This window comes from Microcaecilia unicolor, chromosome 5 (assembly GCF_901765095.1).
Source record: "Microcaecilia unicolor chromosome 5, aMicUni1.1, whole genome shotgun sequence".
NCBI classification, from domain to species: Eukaryota; Metazoa; Chordata; class Amphibia; order Gymnophiona; family Siphonopidae; genus Microcaecilia; species Microcaecilia unicolor.
The window spans coordinates 263,287,542-263,314,970 of NC_044035.1; the positions used below are offsets into that span (position 1 = coordinate 263,287,542).

At 47.6% G+C, this 27,429-nt stretch overlaps 1 protein-coding gene across 5 annotated transcripts in view; it reads left to right on the top strand.

Moving 5' to 3' along the window:
• Positions 1–27,429, top strand: part of CEP97 (centrosomal protein 97) — an 81,019-nt gene that overhangs the window by 1,066 nt on the left and 52,524 nt on the right. For 4 of the 5 annotated variants that reach the window (XM_030204152.1, XM_030204151.1, XM_030204154.1 and 1 more), the window contains 4 exons: positions 5,698–5,840; positions 10,936–11,094; positions 15,437–15,538; positions 17,286–17,399. In XM_030204152.1, coding sequence (XP_030060012.1) covers positions 5,698–5,840; positions 10,936–11,094; positions 15,437–15,538; positions 17,286–17,399 — 518 coding nt within the window. The remainder of the gene's footprint in view (positions 1–5,697; positions 5,841–10,935; positions 11,095–15,436; positions 15,539–17,285; positions 17,400–27,429) is intronic. The other variant, XM_030204155.1, reaches the window with a different exon arrangement.

The following is a 27,429-nucleotide window of genomic DNA, read 5'->3' on the forward strand; positions in this document are numbered from 1 at the left end:
TGTCATGCAGTGGAGCAAAATTAGAATAGGATTGGCCTGTTGCTGCTAGCTTTCTAAATACATATACTTTGGGGTGTGATTGGTGATATCTTTGGACTGGGCATTATCCACTTAAACAGCATCTGAGGAGTTCCCCAAAGTGATTATATTTATTAAAAAGCTTGATATCTTGCTCTTTCTAGATATAGGCCATGGCTGCTAAGAAAAAAAAATTACAAGTTTTAAAAGGTTGAATGCCAAAATTAAAAATATGAAAGAAAAAGATCAATGAACAACAAGTAAACAATTATACAAAAGGAGATAAAAGATTAGACACATGTAATTAAATTGCTGGGACATACAGACCACCATAAGAACCATGGACAATTACACTTACACTGGGGGCTTAAAAGCCCTATCAAAGAAGTGGGTCTTCAATTTTGTAAATGACAACTCAAAGCAAATACAAAGGGAAAGTGAATTCCAAAGTAGTGTGCCAGGAACTAGAAAGCAGAGGAGCATGTAGATTCATAATGCGCTAACCTTGGAGAGGGGACAACTAACCAGTTGGAGTCCAGGGAACGAAGGGCATGGGAGGGAGTGTAGGTTGTTATAACCGGGCCAAGGTAAGGAGGTCCACTGAGGTGTCGTTATGGGTTACACATGAATGAGCTGTGGTATTTTGTAAAGTGTGTAACCTACGAAGAATAGATGAGATGCCGCAATAAATAGGTTACAATAATCAAGATGTGATATGACAAAGGCATGTATTATGGTGTGAAAGGAATGAAAATCTAAGAAATGTCTAATTACTCGAAGACGATGCAGCCAGTAGAAACCCTTTTTAATAATATCAGAGACTTGAAGGTTGAAAGAGAGTTTAGTATCAATGATCACACCGAGGTACCGAAAAGACAGAATAGGTGTAATAGTGACATCAAAAAGAGGAAGTAATCCACAGATCCAACAAGCTGGTTTTACCTGGATTCAGAACCATTTTAGGAGTACAAAGCCAAGAAGATAGTGCAGTTAGGCAAGATTGTAAAGGGGAAAGATTTGGGTTATGAGGAATAACTGGAAAGATTAGAAGAATATCATTTGCATAGAAGAAAAATGTAATATTGAAATCCTGGCTGAGAAGAGCCAAAGGGCTAAGGATAATATTAAAACAGTATAGGGGAAAGAATAGAGCCTTGAGGAGCACCATAATCAAGTGGAGAATCAAGTGATAGTCACATGAAGGTTTCACATATTTATGTTTGTGGAAAAATAGTTGGAGCAAAATTGATAATTTTATCATTTGTCACATTCTTATTTGATGCCTAAACATATATAGTAACATAGTAGATGATGGCAGATAAAGACATGTACTGTCCATCCAGCCTGCCCAACAAGGTAAACTTATAGCATAAACAGATCAGCATCTCTGGTTCAGTGAGTCAATGGTTTTGTTAGACAACTTCTCCAGATGCCACTGAGGGGGGGGGGGGGGGGGGGGGGCAGGGTATAAGAGAAAGAGAGACTGAGTAAAGTTGGGAGGAGGACAGGATAGAGAAAGAGAGACTGGGTAAAGATGGGGGAAGGCGCAGTATGAGAGAGAAAGAGAGACTGGGTAAAGATGGGGGAAGGCGCAGTATGAGAGAGAGAGAGAGACTGGGTAAAGATGGGGGAAGGCGCAGTAAGTATGAGAGAGAAAGAGAGACTTGGTAAAGATGGGGGAGGGCGAAGTATGAGAGACTAGTAGACGGGTATGGTATGACAGAGAGAGAGACTGGGTAAAGGTGGAGGGCATGGTATATGAGAGAGACACTGGGTAAAGGCGGGAGATGCAGTATGAGAGAGACTGGGTAAAGGCGGGAGAGGGCACGGTAAAGGCGGGAGATGCAGTATGAGAGAGACTGGGTAAAGGCGGAGGAGAGCACGGTATGAGAGAGACAGAAAACGGGTAAAGGCTGGGAAGGGTGCGGTATGAGAGAGACTGGGTAAAGGCGAGGGAGGGTGCTGTGAGAGAGAGACTGGGTAAGGACGGGGGAGGGCATGGTATGAGAGAGAGAGTGGGTAACTGGGGAGGTCGTGGTATGAGAGAAAGACTGGGTAAAGGTGGGGCGGGCGTGATATGAGAGAAAGAGACTGGGTAAAGGTGGGGGGAGGGTGTGGTATGAGAGAAAGAGACTGGGTAAAGGTGGGGGGAGGGCATGGTATAAGAGAGAGACTGAGTAAAGGCAGGGGAGGGTGCAATATGAGAGACTGCATAAAGGTGGGGGGAGAGTGTGGTATGAGAGACTGGGTAAAGGTGGAAGGAGGGTGCAGTATGAGAGAGACTGGGTAAAGGCAGGGGAAGGACATGGTATGAGAGAAGCAGATGGTAAAGGTAGGGAGGGCACAGTATGAGAGAGAGAGAGAGACTAGGTAAAGGCGAGGGAGGGTGCACTGAGAGAGACTGGGTAAAGACGGGGGAGGGTATGGTATGAGAGAAAGAGAGTGGGTAAAGGTGGGGGGAGAGCCTGGTATGAGAGACTGGGTAAAGGTGGGGTGGGCGCAAAAGAGACTGGGTAAAGGTGGGGGAGGGTGCGGTATGAGAGAGAGAATGGGTAAAGGTGGGGGAGGGTGCGGTATGAGACTGCGTAAAGGTGGGGGGGGGGAGAGTGCAGTATGAGAGACTGGGTAAAGGCGGGGGGGGGGGGTCCGGTATGAGAGACTGGGTAAAGGTGGGAGGAGGAGGGTGCGGTATGAGAGATTGGGTAAAGGCCGGGGAGGGTGTGGTATGAGAGAGAGACTGGGTAAAGATGGGCAGAGTGCAGTATGAGAGAGAGAGACTGGATAAAGGTGGGGGTGTGGTATATGAGAGAGAGACTGGGTAAAGTTGGGGGAGGGTATGCAAGAGAGAGGGTGGGGGAAGGGCTCAATATGAGAGAGAAATTGGGTAAAGGTGGGAGGAGGGTGCGGTATGAGAGAGACTACATAAAGACTGAGGAGTGCATGGTATGAGAGAGAGACTAGGTAAAGGCGGGGGGTGCGGTATGAGAGACTGGGTAAAGGCGGGGATGGCGCAGTATGAGAGAGACTGGGTAAAGCAGGGATGGGCGTAGTGTGAGAGAAAGAGAGACTGGGTGAAGGCGGGGAGGGCGTAGTATGAGAGACTGGGTAAAGGTGGAGGGAGGGAGCGTGTGGCGAAACTGGGTTTTCAAGCCTATGAACTGTATTATTTCATGAAGTGCATTTCCCTTGTTTGGCCAGCAGATGGTGACTCTCTTTTTTTTTTAATTTTTTCTTTTCTTTTGTAACGTTGTTACAGAAGTGAGAGTTTTTTTCCTGCCTAGCACTGAGGTAATCCTTAATCTCAGATAGGGAGAGGAGAGCGAAAGATCTTTTCATTGAGGTACTGTGAGCAGTTATATTTTTTATAACTTGTCTTGAGCAGCTATATTTCCTGAGCTCCCCAGGTTCTACCCAGGCAGAAACAAGTGTTATATGTTTTAATGTTGATCCTTGTTTTGGTTATCTGTTTTCACCTAGTTTTTTCAAACGAAAGAGAGAGACTGGGTAACGGAGGGAGGAGGCTGCGGTATGAAGGAGAGAGATTAGGTAAAATTGAGGGGCGCTGTATGAGAGAACGAGACTGGGTAAAAGTGGGGTTATGAGAAAATGATGGCAAATGCGGGGGCAGGGTATGAGAAAAAGAGGCCGACTAAGACTGGTTGTTTCAGCTGAAACTGAATCTTTGGCAAAAATTCACTGCTGAGTTTTGGTCTAAACCGAAACCTGTCCCCTCCACAAACCATAGCAAACTTCCCCCTACCCCTAGAACAGACATAGCACCGCTGCCCCCTCCCTGTCCCCCGAATAAAGGTAGCCCCCCTAGGCCTTGAATCCCCGGTGGTGGCTTGTCGGGTCAGTAATGGTCCCTAGTCATTGCTGCCCCTGCCATCTCCACCATCCGTATGGGTGACAAGACTTTGATCCGGAGGGGAAGAAGGAACTGAGCTTGCTACTGTTCGGGAGGGGGAGGGGAGCACGCGCTGTGGGTAAAAAGTAAGTTCAGTTTCAGCTGAAAATGTACAGGCATTTTCTGCTGGTACCAAAACAAGACCAAATATGGATTCTGGGCCAATTTCGGCACTGAAGGCAAAACTGAATTGAAATTCAGTTGGCCTCTAGACAGAAAGAGAGAGACTGGTGGGGACTCAGGCTATGGTGATATGTGAAATATAGAGGCAACTTGCCTCTTTGCTTCACCAATCAAGAGGGTGCTGACACACAGCAAGCTGACTGCTTTGAGTCTGCTGGTGATTTGCAGAGTCACCTTAAGGGACAGAGGGGCCGAAGATCAGAAGCAAATGCGAGTGCTAGAGGCCATTAGCACTGGACTAGCACCTGCATTTGCCTGTGCCCCAGGATCAGAGCCAGTGAGCGTGTGAAACAATGAGCTCACTTCTTCTGACTGCTATTTGCATATGCATGCATGCAAACAAGGGTCTCCCGCATTCCTCCCTTATGATCAGCGGGCAGTGCACCAAACAAGAGCGCTGCTACCACTGCAAACCCTATGCCAGCTTTGAATTGGTGTTAGGGTTTGCCAAAGGAGGAATGGGGGAGAGCAAAACAGAAGAGGTTTGAGAGGTCTGGGATTTTCTTCTGGACCTGTCAAACCTGTCTGCCCCCCCCCCCCCCCCCACCCCTCAAACACTAAAAAGACTGTGGTGGACCAGTGGGCCCGCTAGCCCCCACCCACCCCCAACACTAACAATACCCTGGTGGTCCAGTGGGACCGCTACTCCTCCACACCTGCACCAGCACCCCTTCCTCCCCCTTAGCGGCCTACCTCAAATTGGAGGAGGGAAGGACTAGCATTTCCTCCCTCCACTGCGGGCGTTTTGAGGAGACGGGAGTGCTAGTTCCTCTCTCCAACTCGAGGTAAGCAGTGGGGAGGGGGGAAGGGTTGCCCATGCATATGTGGAGGGGTAGCCCCCAACACCAGGGTCTTGTTAGAGTTGGGGGTGGGGGCTAGCGGTCCTACTGGATCAGCAGAGTCTTTTTAGTGTTTGGGGGGGTGGGGGGCCTGGAGGTCGTCCAGACCATGTTTGGGGGGGGGCTTTGGTTTAACAGGTCCTGGAGAAAATCTTTGACCTGTCAAATGTCTTCTGTTGTTTGACAGGTCTGGGTTTTTTTCTCCCCACATTTTTTGACAGCCCGGACCTGTCAAACAACTTCTGCAGAAGTATCTGTATGATCAGAGTTAATAGCACGCCAAAATTTGCATCACTGATCATAGGTGCGTTAATGCCCTGTGCTGGTCTGGCACTAATTTTAGAGTGCTGTTTGGAACAGTGCGGGGGCTTCTTATCATCTGGGCCTGATTTGCTAGTTTCTTTACCCACAGACACAGAATATGGAAATGGTTTCTAAAAGAGCTACTGCTGATCTAGGAGGGAATTCCTACCCTCCCCTAAAAAACATTCACTGGGGACAATGTTGGAGGTGAAGAGAAGGAGAATCGAGAGAGGTCTCAGCTGCTGGCTTCTAAATGTAATGAAAGGCCTGGGTTATACCCCTCTATTTTGGGTGCAGTATTGGTATAGTTGTAATGTTGAAACATTCAAAAAGGAAATGACATCTATAAATATAAAGCTGCTAGATGCTCTTGTACACCTGTGTATTAAGTGTTATAAATTGTCTGCCTGATGATCACCCAAATTAATCGGTGTTCTCCCTTCCAAGGTCCAGTCATAGATTTTTCAGGTCAGGGACTGCAGAAACTGGGGCCTGTATTACCCTGTCCAGCTGATACTCATACCCTCATTTTGGATAAGAACCAGATAATTAAGCTGGAGCATTTGGAGAAATGCAAGAATCTCATGCAGGTAGGCTGAAGTTAATGTTTCCTTCCAAAACTGTCATTTGTTGTAAACCATGAGATGTTAGGTAGGTAAGCTCTTTGGCACATTATGGGGCTCATTTTCGAAACAAAAAAATGCACAAAGCAACAGATGGACATTTTTCTTGCAAATTGCTATTTTTAAAACACATTTTTAAGACATTTTTCTATGCAGTTCCTCTGCAGTGCTTCCAAATCACAAGGAGGTGGGATTTGGACATATTTCTGCCATAATGGAACAAAACAAAAACATCTAGGGCTAAAAGTTGGAAGTTTTTGTCTGGACCTGTTTCAAAAACGACTACATTAGCCCGAACACACCATTCTCTTTTCTACTGCCTTGTCAACACGACTTTACAGAACTTGGATTGTTCCTCTTTTAAAGAGGTTTTTTTTTTTTTTTAAGACTTTCATTTACTTGATGTTCAGAATTACAAGGTTTTTTTTTACCATATACGATTCAATGAGACTCCTGATGCAGTCACATTAGCCGAAACACAGTGCTTTGTCGAGTCCTTTCATGCAATAAATGTGTTGCTACATTTCCATCATCCACGTGTTTTCTTCTGGAAGTGTCCTGTTGACTAACACTACTCTGCCCCTTCAGCATCTACGTAGTGTTCTATGTTCCTTCAATTTGTGGTATCCCGTTCAATAATGACGTAAGTCATAAAAAGGTGCCCAAATTGACCAGATGACTACTGGAGGGATTGAGGCATGAACCCCCCCTTACTCTCCCAGTGGTCACTGACCCCTTCCCGACCCCCAAAGATGTGAAAGAAACAGTACATCCCAGCCTCTATGGTAGCTTCAGATGTCATGGCCAGTCCTATTAGAGCAGCAAGCAGGTCCCTGGAGTAGTCTAGTGATAGGTGCAGTGTACTGTTGAGAAGGGAACCTAGGCCCATAATCCACTTTCTGGTACACTTGTGGAAAGTGTGAGCCGTTCAAAACCCACCAAAATCCTACTGTATCCACATATAGTTGACAGACATAAGGGCTATTGTAGTGGTGTACAGTAGGTTTTTGGTGAATTTTGGAGGGTTCACCAAACAATATAAGGGGGTACCAGTGAGATGGATACCTGGGACCTTTTATGTGAAGTTCCCCTAGGGTGCCCCACTGCACTGCTGGGATATCTGTGGTGCCAGTCTACTAAGAGTGCTGGCCCCCGAGACGTTCCCAGTGGCTTGTTTTTGTACGTTGTTTCTTTGGACATTTTTTTTCTTGAAAAACACAATGAGGGGCATAATCGAACGGGGACGCCATATCTAAGAGCGCCCATCTCTAAGGACGTCCCGGCGATGGGGCGGGGAAACTCATATTATTGAAACAAGATGGGCGTCCATCTTTCGTTTCGATAATACGGTCAGGAATGCCCAAATCTCAACATTTTGGTCGACCTTAGAGATGGGCGTCTCCGGTTTTTGGCCATAATGGAATCTGAGGACGCCCATCTCAAAAACTACCAAATCCAAAGCATTTGGTTGTGGGAGGAGCCAGCATTCGTAGTGCACTGGTCCCCCTCACATGCCAGGACACCAACTGGACACCCTAGGGGGCACTGCAGTGGACTTCACAAATTGCTCCCAGGTGCATAGCTCCCTTACTTTGTGTGCTGAGCCCCCCAAAACCCACTGCCCACAACTGTATACCACTACCATAGCCCTAAGGGGTGAAGGGGGGGGCACCTACATGTGGATACAGTGGGTTTCGGGTGGGTTTTGAAGGGCTCACATTTACCACCACAAGTGTAACAGGTGGGGGGGGGGGGGGCTGGGTCCGCCTGGCTGAAGTGCACTGCACCCACTAAAACTGCTCCAGGGACCTGCATATGGCTGTCAGGGAGGTAGCTGGGTTTGACATTTGAGGCTGGCATAAAGGCTGGCAAAAATTGTTTTACAATTGTTTTTCTTTTAGGGTGGGAGGGGGTTAGTGACCACTGGGGTAGTAAGTGGAGGTCATCCCCGATTCCCTCTGGTGGTCATCTGGTCAGTTTGGGTACCTTTTTGAGGCTTGGTTGTGAAAAAAAATGGACCAAGTAAAGTCGACCAAATGCTCGTCAGGGACGCCCTTCTTTTTTCCATTATCGGCTGAGGACGCCCATCTCTTAAGCACGCCCCAGTCCTGCCTTCGCTATGCCTCCGACACGCTCGAGTAAACTTTGGTCGTCCCCGCGACAGACTGCAGTTGAGGGCACCCAAAATTGGCTTTCAATTATGCCGATTTGGGTGACCCTGAGAGAAGGACGCCCACTCCCGATTTGTGTCGAAAGATGGGCGCCCTTCTCTTTCGAAAATGCCCCTGAATGAGCACAAAGTGTCTAAAACCACCTCGGAAATGGCTATTTCTGAAACAAAAAGATAGATGTTTTTCAGATTTGAAAATGGCCCTGTTCCCCACTTGATTTTTGGACATTTTCAGCAAAATGTCCAAAGTTGGGATTTAGACGTCATATTGAAAATGCCCCCTTCTCTCCTCCCACCTTTCTTTGTCTTTTCTTTCTCTCTCTCTCTCTACGACATGTGTTTGCTCACTGGTAAAGTTTTAAAAAAATAATAATAAAAACCTGTACATGGTATAGTGAATATTTTCACATTTTAACCAAATCGTTTCAAATCTTGCTGCTGCTTTTTGTGATTTTGTTGAAATCGCTTAATTGTCCATTGCCTCAAATACAAATTTAGGGGCCCTTTTACTAAGCTGTGGTAGGGTAATGCGAAGGTAGCTCGCGCTAAATCGACACTACCACTGGGGTACATAAGTAATGCCACACTGGGAAAAGACCAAGGGTCCATTGAAACCCAGCATCCTGTCCACGACAGCGACCAATCCAGGCCAAGGGCACCTGGCAAGCTTCCCAAATGTACAAACATTCTACACATTATTCCTGGAATTATGGATTTTTCCCAAGTCCATTTAGTAGTGGTTTATGGACTTGTCCTTTAGGAAACCGTCTAACCCCCTTTTTAAACTCTGCCAAGCTAACCGCCTTCACCATGTTCTCCGGCAACGAATTCCAGAGTTTAATTATGCGTTGGGTGAAGAAAGATTTTCTCCGATTTGTTTTAAATTTACTGCACTGTAGTTTCATCGCATGCCCCCTAGTCCTAGTATTTTTGGAAAGCGTGAACAGAAGCTTCACATCCACCTGTTCCACTCCACTCATTATTTTATATACCTCTATCATGTCTCCCCTCAGCCGTCTTTTCTCCAAGCTGAAAAGCCCTAGCCTCCTTAGTCTTTCTTCATAGGGAAGTCGTCCCATCCCCACTATCATTTTCGTTGCCCTTCGCTGCACCTTTTCCAATTCTACTATATTTTTCTTGAGATGCGGCGACCAGAATTGAACACAATACTCAAGGTGCGGTCGCACCATGGAGTGATACAACGGCATTATAACATCCTCACACTTGTTTTCCATACCTTTCCTAATAATACCCAATATTCTATTTGCTTTCCTAGCCGCAGCAGCACACTAAGCAGAAGGTTTCAGTGTATTATCGACGACACCCAGATCCCTTTCTTGGTCCGTAACTCTTAACGTGGAACCTTGCATGACGTAGCTATAATTCGGGTTCTTTTTTCCCCACATGCATCACCTTGCACTTGCTCACGTTAAACGTCATCTGCCATTTAGCCGCCCAGCCTCGTAAGGTCCTTTTGTAATTTTTCACAATCCTGTCGCGAGTTAACGACTTTGAATAACTTTGTGTCATCAGCAAATTTAATTACCTCGCTAGTTACTCCCATCTCTAAATCATTTATAAATATATTAAAAAGCAGCGGTCCTAGCACAGACCCCGGAGGAACCTCACTAACTACCCTTCTCCATTGTGAATACTGCCCATTTAACCCCACGCTCTGTTTCCTATCCTTCAACCAGTTTTGAATCCACAATAGGACATTTCCTCCTGTCCCATGACCTTCCAGTTTCCTCTGTAGCCTTTCATGAGGTACCTTGTCAAACGCCTTTTGAAAATCCAGATACACAATATCAACCGGTTCCCCTTTGTCCACATGTTTGTTTACTCCTTCAAAGAATTGAAGTAAATTGGTCAGGCAAGATTTCCCCACACAAAAGCCGAGCTGACTTGGTCTCAGTAATCCATGTCCTCGGATGTGCTCTGTAATTTTGTTTTTGATAATAGCCTCTACCATTTTCCCCGGCACCGACGTGAGACTCACCGGTCTATAATTTCCCGGATCTCCCCTGGAACCTTTTTAAAAAATTGGTGTTACATTGGCCGCCTTCCAATCTTCCGGTACCACGCTCAATTTTAAGAATAAATTGCATATCACTAACAGTAGCTCCGCAAGCTCATTTTTCAGTTCTATCAGTACTCTAGGATGAATACCATCCGGTCCAGGAGCTCTGCTACTCTTCAGTTTGCTGAACTGCCCCATTACGTCCTCCAGGTTTACCGTGAAGTCAGTAAGTTTCTCTGACTCGTCCGCTTGAAATAGCGTGGGCGCTCTGTGGTAGTTTCAAAGTTAGTGCACGCTGTTTTGTGGTAGAAAATAATTTTCTATTTTTTACCGTGGAGGGGCCGTTCCTGGTGTTAATCGGCAGCATGGCCACATTGCCACGTGCTGACTGATTACCTCATGAGTAGCGCATGAGCCCTTACTGCCAAGTAAATAGGGCTCAGGCAGTAAATAGTCACGTGCTACTTTTAATATTAGTGCGCAGCCGTTTACCACTCCAGCACACACTAATTTCATGCGTTCAGACTAGTGAAGGCCACTTTTTACCACAGCTTAGTAAAAGAGCCCCTCAGATTGTAAACGGGACAGGGACATAGAAATACATGCAAGCACTCACGGTAACTCACCTTGAAGCACTACTGAAAAAAGGTGTGAGCCAAATCCAATAAATAACTATTTAAGAGTTTGCAATGAAGAGACCAGCCTCGTGCTGCCTGTTAGCTTGTACATGGATGGCTCTGTTAGAATTCTGAATTTGAAAATATGTTAGTAAGTATTCTAATACGTGCACTGCCAGTTAATTTCTTATCCTCTGCTATTAATACATTACTGTTGATGGTGACCCTGGTTATTGCTTGTATTTAATCTTGCAGCTCTCTGTAGCCAACAATCGACTTGTCCGCATGATGGGTTTGGCTAAATTGACTCAGCTACGGGTGCTGAACCTGCCCCATAACAGCATTGGCTATGTGGAGGGGCTGAAAGAACTAGTGCATTTGGAATGGTTGAATTTATCTGGAAATAACCTGAAAGTAAGTTACCTAGAGCTTTATTTACTAAGCGTGGCCACTATAATATTCCTCATTTAACAATTGTTAATAGCTGATTTTTATTTTCAGAAGTTCCATATTCAGATAAATAGACAATTGCACCCATTTAAAATGGCATGCTTCAGGGCTCTGCAGTTTAGAGAGAAGACAGCTGCGAGGGAGTATGATAAGAACATAAGCTTTGCCATACTGGGACAGACCGAAGGTCTGTTAAGCCCAGCATCCTGTTTCTAACAGTGGCCAATTCAGGTTACAAGTACTTGGCAAGATCCGAAAACAGTACAATACATTTTATGCAGCTTATCCTAGAAGTATGCAGTGGCTTTTCCCTAAGTCCATCTGAATAATGGCTTATAGTCTTTTCTTTTAGAAAGTTATCCAAACCTAGAAAGTCATGAGTGGGGTGTAACAGTTGTTTTAACCTTTCAAACAACAGTAAAACAAGAGGACACTCCATGAAACTAATGTTTAGAAGATTGAAACAAATTATAGAAAGTTTTTTCATGCAGCACATAATTAAGTTGTGGAATCTGTTGCTAGAGGTTCTAGTCAAGGCGACTAACACACCATATAATGGTTAAAGTGCACAGTTGGGATCCAATACAATAATAGGGAAAAAAGATCTGTTGATTGGGGAGGGTAGGGAGGTTGGGGATTTTAGATTAAAAATATAATTCTGTGTAAAGAGCTTAGGGCCTCTTTTACCAAACCATGCTAACGATTCCCGGCGCTGGAACGCTGACAAAGCCCATTCATTTTGAATGCGCTTTGTCAGTATTACCGTGCAGGAATGAGCTTGGTTTGGTAAAAGAGGCCCTAAGTTCTTTACACAGAATTATTTTTTTTAATCTAAAATCCCCAACCTCCCTACCCTCCCCAATCAAGAGATCTTTTTTCCCTATTATTGTATTGGATCCCAACTGTGCACTTTAACCATTATATGGTGTGTTAGTCGCCTTGACTAGAACCTCTAGCAAGAGATTCCAAAATAGTCACAAAATAGTTCCTCAGATTATAATACGGTACAGCTTGTCACCAAAAGTTTTATTTTTTCTTCCCCCCCCCCCCCCCAATCCTTCCCCTCACATTTCCCCCCTGGCCTTGGACTCTGATAGACCAGGTGGGCACCCTCCCTCCCTCCCCTCTCAAAACACAGAATTAACCACAGGAGCTCCTTCTTATCTCCTTATCTAATGTTACAACCATTCAAAAAGCAAATTGCGCCCACGAGGACTTAAACTCTAAACATACAGGGTCCATACTTGCAAGAAATTCTTTCTCCGTTTCAAAGACCCCTTAGTTCCTCTGGCCTCCCACATTGGTAACATATGTATTTGGTTCCTCCATTGCCAGTAAGCCGGTGGTTCTGGGGATATCCAACTTTGCAAAATACATTTCCGCGCCACCAGGCATAACTTACAGCACCATACCCATTTTCCTTTAGCCTGTGTACTAAATGCCCTTTGTGTGTCCAGTACAAAGTGGTCCCATGTCCCATTTAATGGTGAGCCTAATGTTTTTGTCATGAATCTCCAAATCTGCCCCCCAAAGGCCCGCACTCCTGGGCATCCCCAGAATGTGTGGTGTAAAGTATGAGGCGTTTGCCCACATTTAACACACTTAGCTTCCTGCCCAGGTCTCATATGGGCTAACTGTTGTCTAGCCATGTATGCCTGCATTACCACTCTGTATCCACATTCCCGCAGTCTCTCATCCTCAGTAAGATTAGGGACCCCCCTCAGTGTAGTTCCAACATCCCATTCCCCTAAGGACCTTCCTGCTTCCTGTTCCTATTTCTGCTTAATACCCTGGTAACTTTTTGAAGGCAATTCCTTCACTGGGGGTTTGTGGAGGGTTGACACTGTTATTCCCACAACCTCTAATTCCTGAAAGAAAGCACGTATTTTGTGTCCTATCTTTGCCTTCACTGCTGATTGGTTGAAATTTAATATGTAGTGTTTGATTTGAGCATACGCAAAGCGATCCCCCCAGGACCTCCCAATTTTAGCCAGCAAATCCTCATACCTTATGTTTGTTTGTTTATTTTATTTTTACAGCACTTACATCCCACAATTTCCCACCGCTGGCAGGCTCAATGTGGCTTACAACATTTAAATTACAAATAGGTGAGCACAATAAATGGTAAGGGATAGGCAAGGGCAGAGAGGCAAGGAGAAAGAAATGGGTTAGTCCATAAGGGCAGTGTCCTGAGATCAGTGAGGTTGGCCAGTTCTCTATCCCTTCCCATTAAATGATCCACCCTCTTGATTCTGGACCGCTTCCACCTTAGGAACGCCAAATTATCTTGACCTGGGCTGAATTCTACGTTTCCCCTGATGGCTAGTAAGTCTGAAGCTGCAGGGTGCCCTCCCCTTCCCTCAACCAACCTTTTCCGTACCCTCCCATAAGGGCTGTAGGAGTGTGCAGCGCCTGAAATGTACCGGAAGCTGGTTGCGCCCTTGGTGTAGTAATGTAATAGGGTCATAGGGGGAGAAGTATTCTCGCTCCTGCTCTAGTGGTGTGAACACTTGCGTTTGACAGATCCAGTCTCCTAGATGCCTCAATAAACATGCTTGGTTATACAAGCCCAAATCTGGTAGTCCCATTCCTCCCTGTTGCCAGGGCAGTTTGGAGTTTTTTTGTGAGTCATTCTTTACATCCCGCATAAATTCTGTTGCAATAGTCTGCATGGCTTAGGACCATTGATTGTATTAGGTTTCAAAAACTTTCCCTTGGGAATAAAGGTTTTAAGCATTTAAGTTTCCACATTGAGTAGAACATTTTCTTTATTACGGAGTTTACTTGGCTCTCAAGAGTAAGGTTGTGGTCGATTGTGATGCCGAGTATTTTCAAGCTGTCTGAGGTGGGGAGGGTGTGTCCTGGAGTATTTATGGTTGTGGGTTTGTACTTGTTATGTTGAGATGAGAGGATGAGGCAGTGTGTTTTTTCAGTGTTCAATTTCAGTTTGCCCAAGAGTCCATGATGTTCAGTCCTTCATTGATTTCATTGGTTATTTCTGTCAAATCATGACTGAAGGGGATATAGATTGTGATATCATCTGCATAGATGGACGGGTTGAGGCCTTGATTGGATAAGGACTTTGCCAGTGGGATCATCATCATGTTGAAGAGTATTGGTGATAATGGTGATCCTTGAGATACTCCACAGGCTGCTTTCCACGGTGGTGATATGGTTGAGTTTGATTTTACTTGTTATGTTCTGGTGGTTGGAAAACCTTTAATCCAATTAAGTATATTTCCAACAATCCCAAAGTGGCCAAGGAGTCTTAGTAATATATTGTGGTTTACCATGTTGAATGCACTATACATGTCGAATTGGAGGAGAAGTATGCTTTTACCGGTAGCTATTTCCTACTTGAATTTGGCCCGGAGAGTGACTAGTACAGTTTCAGTGCTGTGTTGGGGGCGGAATCCTGATTTTGTGAGTCATGTAGTATTGAGAACTTGTCCATGTAGTCAGTAAGCTGTTTGGTCACCAAGCTCTCTCTCAGTTTGGTTTCCTGCCCCACAAAGCAACAGGAAGTTTAGGTATTAGATCCAAGCTGATAAATAAATCAGTGTGTTGTGCTCATTTGGTCAGTATTTAAACTTTGCGGCCAGCTTTTTTAAATGCCAGCTATGTTTTTTAAGTATGCCACATATATTCATTGCCACTAACTGTAGAAGCAGTGGCAACAACCATAGCCATTGTATAAATGGCAGTAACAAGATTTTTTTGTGGGTTTTTTTTCCCTGTCCTAACATAATCCACTTAACTGGCTGAATTTCGCCACTGTCCATGTAGTTGGGTAGACTGCCCTTGCTCCACTCTGGTACTATATGGTTAGTGTGAGAGCAGTCGGTGACCATTTTCATTGTTACTGTTTATATAGTGCCACTGAAAACTTAGACAAGGAGTTTAGGTGTTTTCGGTGGCTGCTGCTAAACATATAAACCCCTTTGAATATCTGGCCCATTGTTATGCCATGGGCTTAAAAAAAAATAGGTACAAGGTTAAGTTTTTTTTTTTTTTTTTTCATTTAAAATTGGTAAAATTCTCATGCCGTTTGCAGGTAGTTAATAAACATGATACTGTGTCAGCATGTGCTAATACCATTATTGCTTGTTATTGGTAATTAAGTACCATTGTATAATATGGAACTTGCAATAATGTGTGTAATAGTGTTGCTGTTTCCCATTTTTTAGAGGTGATATGTTTAGGTGGCTAGGTGTATGTATGCTCTAATGGATTTTGCTTATTTCTGTATTCACAATTGAAGGTCTTGGTAGAAGAGTAACCATGATTCTGAATGGTTTTGTTTCAGACAATGGATCAGTTAAACAGCTGCATATCTCTACAACATTTGGACTTATCAGACAATAACATCTGTCAGATAGGAGATATTTCCAAACTTGGATCTCTGAAGGTATTTATATTTTGTCATTGCTTGCTATTTCTCTTTCAAAGCATTTCAAACTCAGTATGCTGTCATTTTGAGAGGAAGAAGAACTGTGTACCATGTTACCACTAAATTACACAAATATATACTCTTCTTTTTTTTTTTTTCCAGAAATAGTTATTAGATGACTGAGAATGCAATCTGTTTCCGTGCTCCTCTTGCTGTACTAGTGATTTGTAAAACACCTCTTCCATAGCATCCCACAGATCAATCCAGAGACTTGTCGGTTATGTCCCTCTACCAGCAGGTGGAGATAGAAAGAACTTCAGAGCTTTGCTACATATGGTCATGTGCAGCCAGCTCAACCTCGGTATTGTCTCTATGTAGCTGGTGGAGGGTCATAACCTCAGCTCCAGATTGATCCTTCTCCTGGCCCATCGAGCCTGGATAGGGATTGAGGTTCCCTGGTTTGAGGTATTGGTGTATACCTGGTGGTGTCAGGCCTCCCTCAACGTCCCCTCCCTCCCCCCTCCATGTCCCCTCCGTCCTCCTTGGGATTGGTGTCCTGGTCTGTCTGGGTCCAGCAGCCTCTCTCCTGGCTCTACAAAAAAAAAACCCCAATCATTTAAATAGAGCGGCTCTGCTGAGGTAAGCTTGTAGGGGAAAGTTTAAAAAAAAAAAAGCAGATGGAGGAGCGCCGTGCAGTGCTAGCAGGTTGGCGTGGGGCCAGCTTGATCAGGTAGCACCAATCTGCTTCATGTCAGCTCCATTGGAAGCTATGAAATGCTGCTCCCAGTGTGGGAGCTTCAGAGCAGCATCCAGGAAGTGTGAGCAGCAGGGCGCTCTGGAGAAACCGCTCACCCTGAGTGCTAATCAGTTGGGGGACGGTAAGGAAATGCCGGTTCCTGTTTTGGCGGGAATCTCTGAGCAGACTCTGCCGGCGGGTGCCATTTTATCTGTCCTGCCACGTTTGGGCCCCATACATGGAATCGGGGCAGCCTCCAACAGAGCAGGCTTCGGCTATGTCAGACCCAAGCTGGCGAGAGGATACCTTGGAGGGATCTGGAGCCGAGGCTACTCCTTTCTTCCCGGAATTTGTGCTTCTCATGCACAAAGCCTTCCTTTTAAAACGAGCAAGGAGACCAATATGGTTTGCAGGGGCCACACTATCCCCTTGGGGTGCTACACCCATGTTATCGTTCGTTTCCTCTTGAGGTTAGGTTTAGGAGGTAAGTTGTGGTTATAGTTCTTTCTTTTACAAAGATAATGGCTAGCTATGGACTGCAAAGGACCCTTATAGGGTGACATTATAAAATCAGTGGTTCTTGATCTTCATCTGTTAGTAGAAGAGTGTAAACCTACATGTCTGGACTTGTCTCGAGGGACTCAAGGAGAGAAAGTTAGCAAGTAAGCCCTTATTTCTACTTCTTAAATAGTTTTCTGTTTATTTTCTAACCTATGGTGTATTTGATTACTTTTTTCTTTTTATCTTTTTCTTTCTTGTATGTTGATACTGTAAATTGCTTTAGAACCTTGGCTGTGTTTGTGGTATATAAAGTTAAATAAGAAAACATTTTTTAAAAATTGAAATATTATGTTTGGAGTTTCACTATAACCTAATGATTTAGTTTTTCTTTCACTATTGAACTTTAAAAGCATTTTGAAACTATGCAAAAAGCGTTTTATGATTTGGTGTTATTGTTCTTAAATGGATCATTACTGCTCTCAAGGCATGATTTATCAAGATCTTTCCCATGTATCTTAATTTTCTCAGACAGTGCTGTTGCATGGGAATAGCATAACCTCACTGCGGCCTGCACCTGCCTGCCTTTCTCACAGTCTGACTATTCTTTCATTGGCAGAAAATGAAATACGAGACTTGAATGAGGTAAGAATGCAGTTCCTTGATCAGTATTCAGTTGGATTTTTTTTTTAAACAATGAAATATGCAGCAGAGGGAGATGATCTGGCATCAGCTGAATGGATTTGTGACATGATGGTATAGCATCTTGTTTTTCATGCTTCCACTCTGCTATTTTGTCACCTGCCCCCCCCCCCCCCCCCCCAATATAGCCATTAAAAAAAAATTAAAATGTGTTTATTGAAATTTTTTAGAAATACCAAAACTTCCAACTACATAAACAAGATAACTCAATGTAAGGCATGATACGTTCCAACAGGACAAAGAGTACATTATATTACAAAGCATTTCTATACTTCTGAATCCGGTTCTTAGTGGTTTACAATATTAAACAAAAAAAAGTATCAAGACAATCACTTGGGAAGTTTAAATTAAAACCAAAACTGCCTTTTAGAAAATTTAGATTAAATACATTTCTTGAAAAGCTAACAGAGATGAAACAAGGATAAAAATCACTCTAAAGCCTAGATGCTTCAACTGTGAGAAGTTTGTCAAATAGTTTAAATCTCTTTACTCCCTTAATAGAGGGGCAAGCAAAAATGAGTTATAACAGGATCTTCTGTCCCTAAATTTGGGAGTAAATTCTAAATGATCTTCTAATATACTAGCCGTTGAGCCCGTAAAAATGGGCTGGTATTGGGGTTTTCCTTCCTTCCTTCCCCTCCCCCCTCCTCCCCCCTGAGGTCGTCACCGCCGCCATCCCTCCACCCGGCCCGGGCCCTCTCTCTCTCCGCTACTAAACTTACATATCCATTCGCCGGAACGCAGCACGCACATCAGCTGAGCTGCCGTCGGCCCTTCCTTCTCTGCCTGTGTCCCGCCCTCCTGTAACGTAACGTCAACGAGGGCGGGACACAGGCAGAGAAGGAAGGCCGACGGCAGCTCAGCTGATGTGCGTGCTGTGTTCCGGCGAATGGATGTGTAAGTTTAGTAGCGGAGAGAGGGCCCGGGCCGGGTGTGTGTGTGTGTGTGGGGGGGGGGGTAACGGTAGCGGCGACCTCGGGTGGGCGGGTGGGGGGGGAGCGGTATCAACCTCGGCGGCGCAGTTTCCCTCTCTGTCCCGCCCTCGTCATCACGTATTGACGCGGGGGCGGGACAGAGAGGGAAGTCTCTACTGCGCATTTGCGAGTGAGTCGGTCACTCGCCGTTTATATGTTTGATAAGTTGGATATCCACCATTTAAAACCTTTTATAACAGACAAAAGAATTTAAAGATGATCCTCACCTTTATAGGTAACCCATGCAGTTCAATAAAGTATACAGAAGTTTATCCTTCTACAATGAAAATATTAATATTATTGCAGTGTTCTTGATTGTTTGCAACTGTTGAGTGACACGTCTAGGCACACCTAAATAGATGAGATTACAGTAGTCCCAATTTACACAAAAGCAATGCCTATACCAGTAATCTGAATTATTCAAATTCAAAAACTTTCTTATGCATCTTAAACTGCTCAAAAGGCAAAAAGCACTCTTAGTTATGGCATTAAGTTGATATTCAAGGGATAAATTTTGATCAATATAAACCCCCAATAAATTAATTACAGGGGATAATATATATTTAGTTTGAACCTCCATTATATGGTCCATTAATGGGTCAAGATTATCAAGAAGTAAAACCTTAGTTCCTTGTCATCAGCAGCAGATGAATCCATTAACTGACGGGTTGTATCCGCCTACCAGCAGGTGGAGATAGAGAACACTGAAAAACCATAGTGCCGCTTGGACGGCTAGCCCCAACTGCCTTCAGTATTTCTCTGTCTCCCAGCAGGTGTGGACGTAGCTTGATCACTCCTGGATTTCAGACTGCCTGGGGTGGCTCCTGTGCTTTGCTAGTTGAGCAGGGGTGTTGTGGCTGGTGGTGCCCACTTTGAAGGCATATAGGTTCGCCCTTTCCCTGCCTTACCCATTCCCCCTGCCTCCCGGAGTCCCTCTGTTGCTGCCTGCCTCCAACTTTCCTCACAGCGTTAAAAAAAAAAAAGAGAGAGAGCGCGCTTTTACTGCGTGGCTGTTCTGAGGCTTTTTCCAGAGATTCTGGTTCTGTGCAGCTTGACCGGAGCTCGTTGACGCGGTCTTCTGAGGTGAGAGTGGTGCCCAGCTCCTCCAGGGAGATCCCGCGGATGCCGTTCCGAACGGGGTAAGTTTTGGTGCGAAGCCGCCATTTTATTACTATATTTCCGTCCGGTTGGGCGATTGGCTGCTGAAGGAGTTAAGCGCTGCTCCCGTTGTGGTAAACGCAGATCAGCAGCGGGGCTGTGTAAAACGTGCTCCTTAGATGCTCACGCTAGTATGAGCGTGGCGAGCGATGTTTCTTCCTGCTTGATGGAGCTGGCAGTGGGCGCCATTTTGGAAGCGCCGCATGTCTTGACCCTCGCGGTTGTGGAGGAGTCGGAGTGCAGGGGGATGCCTCATTTAGAGGCTGCCAGAGGAGCTCCTACATCCGTTTCTCCTAATTCGGAGGCGGAGGGCCAGGGTGAGTTTTTTTCCCCTGAGTTTGTGCTTTTAATGCATAAGGCGTTCATGCTGAAAAGAGCTCTGCCACAGGTGTATGTCACTGCGTTGCATCCTGGCTTCCCTCCGGGGGCTGAGGCCCCGGAGATGGCTTCAGATGTTATTTCCTCCCCTGAGGGTTGGAAACACGCTAAGCATAGATGGGTAAATTCCCCGTCTCAAAGTGGCGCATATCCACTAGGTAGAGAGAGAGCAGACACAGTTGCATGGAAGCAAAGCAATCAAGGAGCCTGCAACCATCGTCTCTGAACAAACCCAGAGAACTACACACGCATGGCTCAGGGCTGTGCCAGTCAAGTGTGCGTGTCGACGGGACCCTGCGCAGCCCGAGAACGCTGCTTGCGCTGAGGTAGGGGACATGACAGTCGGTGACTCTTAACGTGTAACCTTGCATTCTCCGAGGACAAGCAGGCTGCTTGTTCTCACATGTGGGTCGACATCCGCATCGGCCCAGGAATCAGCATTTTGCAAGCAAAATATAAACAAAGTTTTGCCAGAGTCTTCTGGCGCGTGCGCGGACAACTTCCCGCCATCGCATGAGCATGCCTTCTCAGTTCTTTTTTTGTCCGCGATGAGGTAACAGGAATTTTCGTGTTCTCCTCGTTTTGGCCCAAGAACAGAGTCTGATGACTTTTTTCGCTTTTTTCTTCCTATTTTAGTGTCATTTCTAAAGAAAACCCAAAAAACTATCCCTGTAGTTCTCTTTTAGTTTATTTCCCCTTTTCTAAGTTTTTTTTCTTTCTTTTTGACGCGGCCAACTTTAGGCCGCGCAGTCAGGGTTTTTCCTCTCTTTTTTGTTTTGTGCCCTTTTTTTCTTCAACAGGCACAATCTCGTCTTTTGATTTTGCTGAAGCCGTTTTTCCTTCCATGTCATCGAAGACACCCAGCAGCTTCAAACATTGTACTCTGTGCAACCGGACCATCTGAGGTACCGATACCCACACCTGGTTATCCAGTGCCTTGAGTGAAGGCGAAGAAGCACCCTCATCGTTCTCCTTCGACACACGGTACCGGGAGCTCCGGGGCGTCAAGAGAGTCGGCACCCGAGAAGCGTCGGCGCCGAGAGGATCGCTCCTCCTCGATACAGGAGGTGCCGATGCGTCGGTCTCCTAGCAGCCCGATGCCTGCTCCCGAGCCTCCACGTATTCTGACACTGCCTGTTCCATCGACCCCCGCAGCCTTCTCCGATGGCGGCGAGCGCATCCGGCCTTGCTTCCAGAACTTCTGGAAGGATTGCTGCACCGGTCAGCTTCGGTGTCGGGGCTGCTTGCGCCTTCTGTACCGTCTGCTACAGTAGTGTCTGGCCCTTCACCTGCAGTGAGGTCCCCGACCGCGGTGCCGCCTACGGTATCAACGTCAGCTGCTACCCAGGTCGACTCCCCTTCAACGTCGGTAGAGGGAGCTTCACCGCAGTCGGACCGGGCGTTGACCTCTCGACAATACCATAGAGGACATCGTTCCTCGGTGTCGAGGCAGGTTCAGTGTCAAAGAACCTTAACACAGGCTTTATCCCATACTGAGCAGGAGCGCTCGTGGGAGTCAGAGGAAGATCCCAGGTACTTTTCTTCTGATGAGTCCTTTGGGATTCCCTCTGATCCTTCCCCTCCGCCAGAAAGGAGGCTATCTCCACCGGAGAGTCTGTCCTTTTCCTCTTTTGTCTGGGAAATGGCTATGGCTATTCCCTTCTCTGTGGAGGTTGAGGATGAGCCCAGGACTGAGATGCTCGAGGTCCTGGATTATTCTTCTCCACCTAAAGAGGCTGTGACAATTCCTCTGCATAAGGTACTGAAGGAAGTCCTTATACGAAACTGGTTGGCCCCTCTGTCTGGCCATGTGATCCCGAAGAAAGCTGAATCCCAGTATCGGATCCATGGTGAACCTGGATTGATGAGGTCCCAGTTACCCCACAATACCATGGTGGTGGACTCCACCCTCAGTAGAGCCAGGAGTACTAGAGACTTTGCTTTGGCGCCCCCAGGCAGAGAAACTAGAACTCTTGTTTTGGGAGGAAGATGTATCAGTCCGCTATGCTCACTGCCAAAATTCAGTCTTACGACACTTGCGGGACTCGATACGGCAACTGTTGTGCTTGGTTGATGCACTCCCTATAGAGCTGGCCGAGCCTTTTTGCAAGGTGGTCAGGCAGCAGAAGGCGTGTTGAAAGTTCTTGGCCAGGGGTACGTTTGACATTTTTGATTTGACATTCAGGATTGCTGCTCAGGGTATAGTGATGCACAGACTCTCATTGCTTCGTGTCTCTGACCTGGATCATTCGGTCCAGCAGCGAATGGCGGATGTTCCTTGCTAGGGGGACAGCCTTTTTGGTGACAAAGTAGAGGATCTTGTTGATCAGATCAAGAAGCATAATGATGCTATGGATTCTCTCTCCCACCGGACGTCTTCTGCTACTGCCTTCTCATCTAGGAGGTTTTTTGGCGGGAGGAGGAGTGCTCCCTATTTCTATTCTAGGCATAGGTACACTCCTGCTTCTCGGCAGCCTGCCCAGGCTGAACCCCAGCGCGCTCGTTCTCGTCAACAGCGTGCATCTAAGGCTCATACTGCTCCCCAGCAAAAGCAAGGGACGAGCTTTTGACTGGCTCCAGTTAAGCATAGCCTCAATAAAAATGTCTGTACCGGACAACTTACTGATTGGAGGGAGGTTGATATTTTTTCACCAAAGGTGGCCTCTTATAACCTCCGACCAGTGGGTTTTCAAATAGCCCGGTTAGGATACACCCTCAATCTGAAATCCAAACCTCCAAATTGCCCACCGGGAGCTCATTCTTACAGCTTCCAGCACAAGCAGGTACTTGCAGAGGAACTCTCCGCTCTTCTAAAGGCCAGTGCGGTCGAACCCGTTCCACCAGGGGAAGAAGGGCTGGGATTCTATTCCAGGTACTTCCTTGTGCAAAAGAAAACTGAGGATGTGTCCCATCCTAGACCTAAGGGGCCTGAACAAATGTCTAGTCCAAGAAAAGTTCAGGATGGTTTCCCTGGGCACCCTTCTTCCCATGATTCAAGAAAATGATTGGCTATGCTCTCTGGACTTAAAGGATGCTTCCATATCATCAAGCTGATCAATCCATAGACTGGTGGGTTGTGTCCATCTACCAGCAGGTGGAGATAGAGAGCAAACTTTTGCCTCCCTATATGTGGTCATGTGCTGCCGGAAACTCCTCAGTATGTTCTCTATCTCAGCAGGTGGTGGTCACACACAGCAGCAGCTCTGGCTAGGCCTCCAAGCCTAATCCTTAGGTTTTGTTGAGGCCTGGGGTTGAGGGCTCTTTTGAGCAAGTGCAAACCTGGTGGTGCCAGGTCCCTCCTTTTCTCCCCCCTCCCGCTGGCTCCGTTAAAAAAAAAAAAAAAAAAATTTTTAAGCGTCCTTAAAGGCGTTTATTTCGACGTTTATTTAAACGTTCATTGCAGCTACTCACTGGGACACCAGTTCGTTACAGCTCGGAGCGGCAAGCAGGTAATTTTACCTTTTTATAGCGGGCAGGGGGTTCCCCGATTCTTCTCCTCGTGGCATATGGCGTCGGAGGGCGAGGGCGCAAAGGGTCGCTCCCCGGATCGCTGGAGCGCTTCTAGAGGGGATGCGGGGGTTTTACAGCCTGATTCGCCCTTGATGGGTGACAGTTTGGTGACCGATGAATGTCCCGGTCCTTCCTCCGGCGTGGCGGTTTTTCCCGCCATAAACGCCCATCCCCCGCTCCTCGCCTCCGCCATCTTGGCCGGCCACGCGGCTCGGACGGCTTCTTCGTGGGCCGCCCTTGAGGTTGGAGACATTATTGCCATGAACGCCCTTAATTTGGGCGACGGCACAAGCGGGTAAGTTAAGCGCCGTTCTTCCCGCGCGGCTCCTTCGCGGAGTGTCGCGCCGGACGCCATTTTGGATGCGCAGCATGTCTCTCCCCCGCTCTTGCGAGCGCCGGTTGAGGGTGCGTCTAGGGCTGTTGCCCAGGCTGCGGAAGTGCACAGTCTGGGGGGTTTCTCCCCCGAGTTTGTTTTGCTGCTGCATCAGGCTTTCCTCATGCAAAACGCTGCCCCTGCTCCCTCGTCTGGTAAAGAGGTTGAGGTTCCCAGAGGTAACGCCCTCGGTTGATTCCCAGGCCTTGGAGGACTTTGTCTCCTCCGATGTAGATGAGGGCAGCGTGTCTGAGGTCTCCCAACGGTCCTTTGCGGATTCCTTGGAGGAGATAGATCCACGCTCGGATGGAGCGGATGACCCCTCTGCAGCGCGGCTTTTTAGCCCAGAGGATTTGCCCAACCTGTTGTTACAGGCCATGGACACTTTGTAGATTTCCTCTCCGGAGGACGTCTCTCCCTCAGCCCCTGTTGGCTCTGCCATTATGCTGGGGACGAAGCGCCCGCCTAGAACCTTCCACGTGCATGATACCATGCACACCTTAATTTCGGCTCAATGGGATGTCCCGGAAGCGAGCCTCAAAGTGGCTAGGGCTATGTCCCGCCTCTATCCTTTGCCTGAAAGTGAACGTGAGGCCTATCTGTGGCCTACCGTGGATTCTTTAATCACTGCGGTGACTAAGAAAACGGCTTTGCCGGTGGAAGGTGGCACGGCCCTAAAGGACGCCCAAGACATAAGATTGGAGGCGGCCTTAAGGTCGTCCTTTGAGGCAACTGCTTTCAGTTTGCAGGCCTCGGTTTGCAGTTCCTATGTGGCCAGGGCGTGCCTGCCTATGGTGCAGCGGGCTTCCCCCTCGGATCATTCCTTGAGGGCTGATTGGCCAGCCCTGGAATCGGGCTTAGCCTATTTGGCAGACTTGCTGTATGATGTCTTGAGAGCCTCAGCTAAAGGCATGGCTCAGACAGTCTCTGCGCGGCGGTGGCTTTGGCTGAAACATTGGTCTGCTGACCACGCCTCTAAATCCCGCCTGGCTAGATTGCCTTTTAAAGGCAAGCTGCTCTTTGGGGTCGAGCTGGACAAAATCGTGACCGATCTCGGCACGTCTAAGGGCAAGAAATTACCAGAGGTCAGGGCTCGGGCTAGTACTCGTCCCGGTGCCTTCAGAGGACGGTTGCAGGAAGCCCGTCGGTACCGCCCGGGCAAGTCGGGCTCCTCTGCCCCTTCTTCCTTCAAGAGGAATTTCTCCCCCAAGCAGCATTCCTTTCGCAGAGACCGCCGTCCCGGAGGTGCTCCCTCCGGTCCTCCCCCAGGGTCTCGTACCCAATGACGGGGCCTTGGTCCACGCCCCAGTGCAGATTGGAGGACGGCTGTCCTCGTTTCTGGGCGAGTGGACCACAATAACTTCAGACGCGTGGGTGCTGGAAGTCATCAGAGACGGCTACAAGCTTGAGTTCTGCTGACCCGTAAAAGACGGGTTCGTACGCTCTCCCTGCAAGTCTCCGGTCAAAGCTGTGGCAGTGCAGCAGACCTTGGACAATCTGATCCGCCTGGGCGCGGTCGTTCCGGTGCCAGAAAGTCAGCTTGGCAAGGGACGTTACTCCTTTTCTTTGTGGTACCAAAGAAAGGAGGTTCTGTCCGGCCTATCCTCGACCTCAAAGGGGTCAATCGGGCCTTGAAAGTGCGGCACTTTCGCATGGAGACTCTCCGCTCTGTTATAGCGGCAGTGAAGGCAGGAGAGTTCTTGGCATCCTTGGGCATCAAGGAAGCGTACCTGCATATTCCCATCTGGCCTCCTCATCAACGCTTTCTGCGTTTTGCAGTCCTGGGACGACACTTCCAGTTCAGAGCCCTCCCATTCGGGTTGGCTACTGCTCCGCGGACCTTTTCCAAAGTAATGGTGGTCATCGCGGCCTTCCTACGAAAGGAAGGGGTACAAGTCCATTCTTATCTGGACGACTGGTTGATCCGAGCCCCCTCTTATGCAGAGTGCGGCAAGCTGTGAACCGGGTAGTTGCTCTGTTGAGCTCCCTGGGATGGATCATCACTGGGAGAAGAGCCAGCTGCGCCCGACTCAGTCCCTGGAGTACCTGGGAGTTCGATTCGACACCCAAGTGGGCAGAGTGTTCCTGCCAGACAATCGAATTGTCAAACTTCAGGCTCAGGTGGACCAGTTCCTAGTAGCCTTTCCTCCTCGGGCTTGGGACTATGTGCAGCTGTTGGGCTCTATGACGGCCATGATGGAAGTAGTGCCCTGGGCCAGGGCTCATATGAGACCACTTCAACAATCTTTGCTGCGGCGCTGGACTCCGATGTCGGAGGATTATGCTGTGCGCCTTCCCTTGGACCCAGCAGTGCGCAAGGCGCTGAGCTGGTGGATGCAGACAGACAAGTTGTCTGCGGGAATGCCTCTGGTGACCCCAGAGTGGATTGTCGTCACGACGGACGCCTCTTTGTCTGGCTGGGGAGCCCACTGCTTGGGAAGGACAGCGCAGGGGCTCTGGTCTCCTGCAGAGGCAAAGTGGTCTATCAACCTCCTGGAACTCAGAGCCATTCGGTTGGCGTTTTTGGAGTTCATCCCGGTACTGGTGTTGAAGCCTGTACGGGTCCTGTCAGACAATGCCACGGCTGTGGTCTATGTCAACCGCCAGGGAGGTACCAAGAGCGCCCCTCTAGCCAAGGAGGCTATGAATCTTTGCCAGTGGGCGGAAGCGAACCTGGAGCAGCTTTCAGCGGCCCATATTGCCGGAGTCATGAACGTCAAGGCGGTCTTTCTCAGTCGCCATACATTGGAGCCCGGAGAGTGGCAACTATCTGCTCAGGCGTTCTTGGACATCACGAAGCGCTGGGGCCAGCCAAGCCTAGATCTGATGGCGTCATCGGCCAATTGCCAAGTGCCGCGCTTTTTCAGCAGAGGACGGGACCCTCGATCCCTGGGAGTAGATGCTCTTCTCCAACAGTGGCCGACACAAGAGCTCCTCTATGTGTTCCCGCCCTGGCCCAGGTTGGGCAGGGTGCTAGACCGGGTGGCAAAGCATCCCGGCAGGGTAATCCTGGTGGGTCCGGATTGGCCCAGACGTCCCTGGTATGCGGACTTGATCAGGCTCTCAGTCGACGATCCTCTGCGGCTGTCAGTGGAGCAGGGCCTGTTACATCAGGGTCCCGTGGTGATGGAGGATCCCTCCCCCTTTGGTCTTACGGCCTGGCTATTGAGCGGCAGCGTCTGAGGAAGAAGGGCTTCTCAGACAAGGTCATCGCCACTATGCTAAGAGCGAGGAAGCGCTCTACTTCTACTGCTTACGCCAGGGTTTGGCGTATCTTTGCAGCGTGGTGTGAAGCAGGCTCACTTTCTCCCTTCCTGCTCCAATTTCTTCAGTGTTGGCGTTCCTGCAAGAAGGTCTGGAGAAAGGCCTGTCGCTCAGTTCCCTTAAAGTCCAGGTAGCGGCTCTGGCTTGCTTCAGGGGCCGCCTGAAGGGTGCTTCCCTGGCTTCGCAGCCAGATGTGGTGCGCTTTCTCAAGGGAGTTAATCACCTGCGCCCTCCTCTGCACTCAGTGGTGCCTGCGTGGAATCTCAACCTGGTGTTAAGAGCATTGCAGAAGCCGCCTTTTGAACCCTTGTCAAGG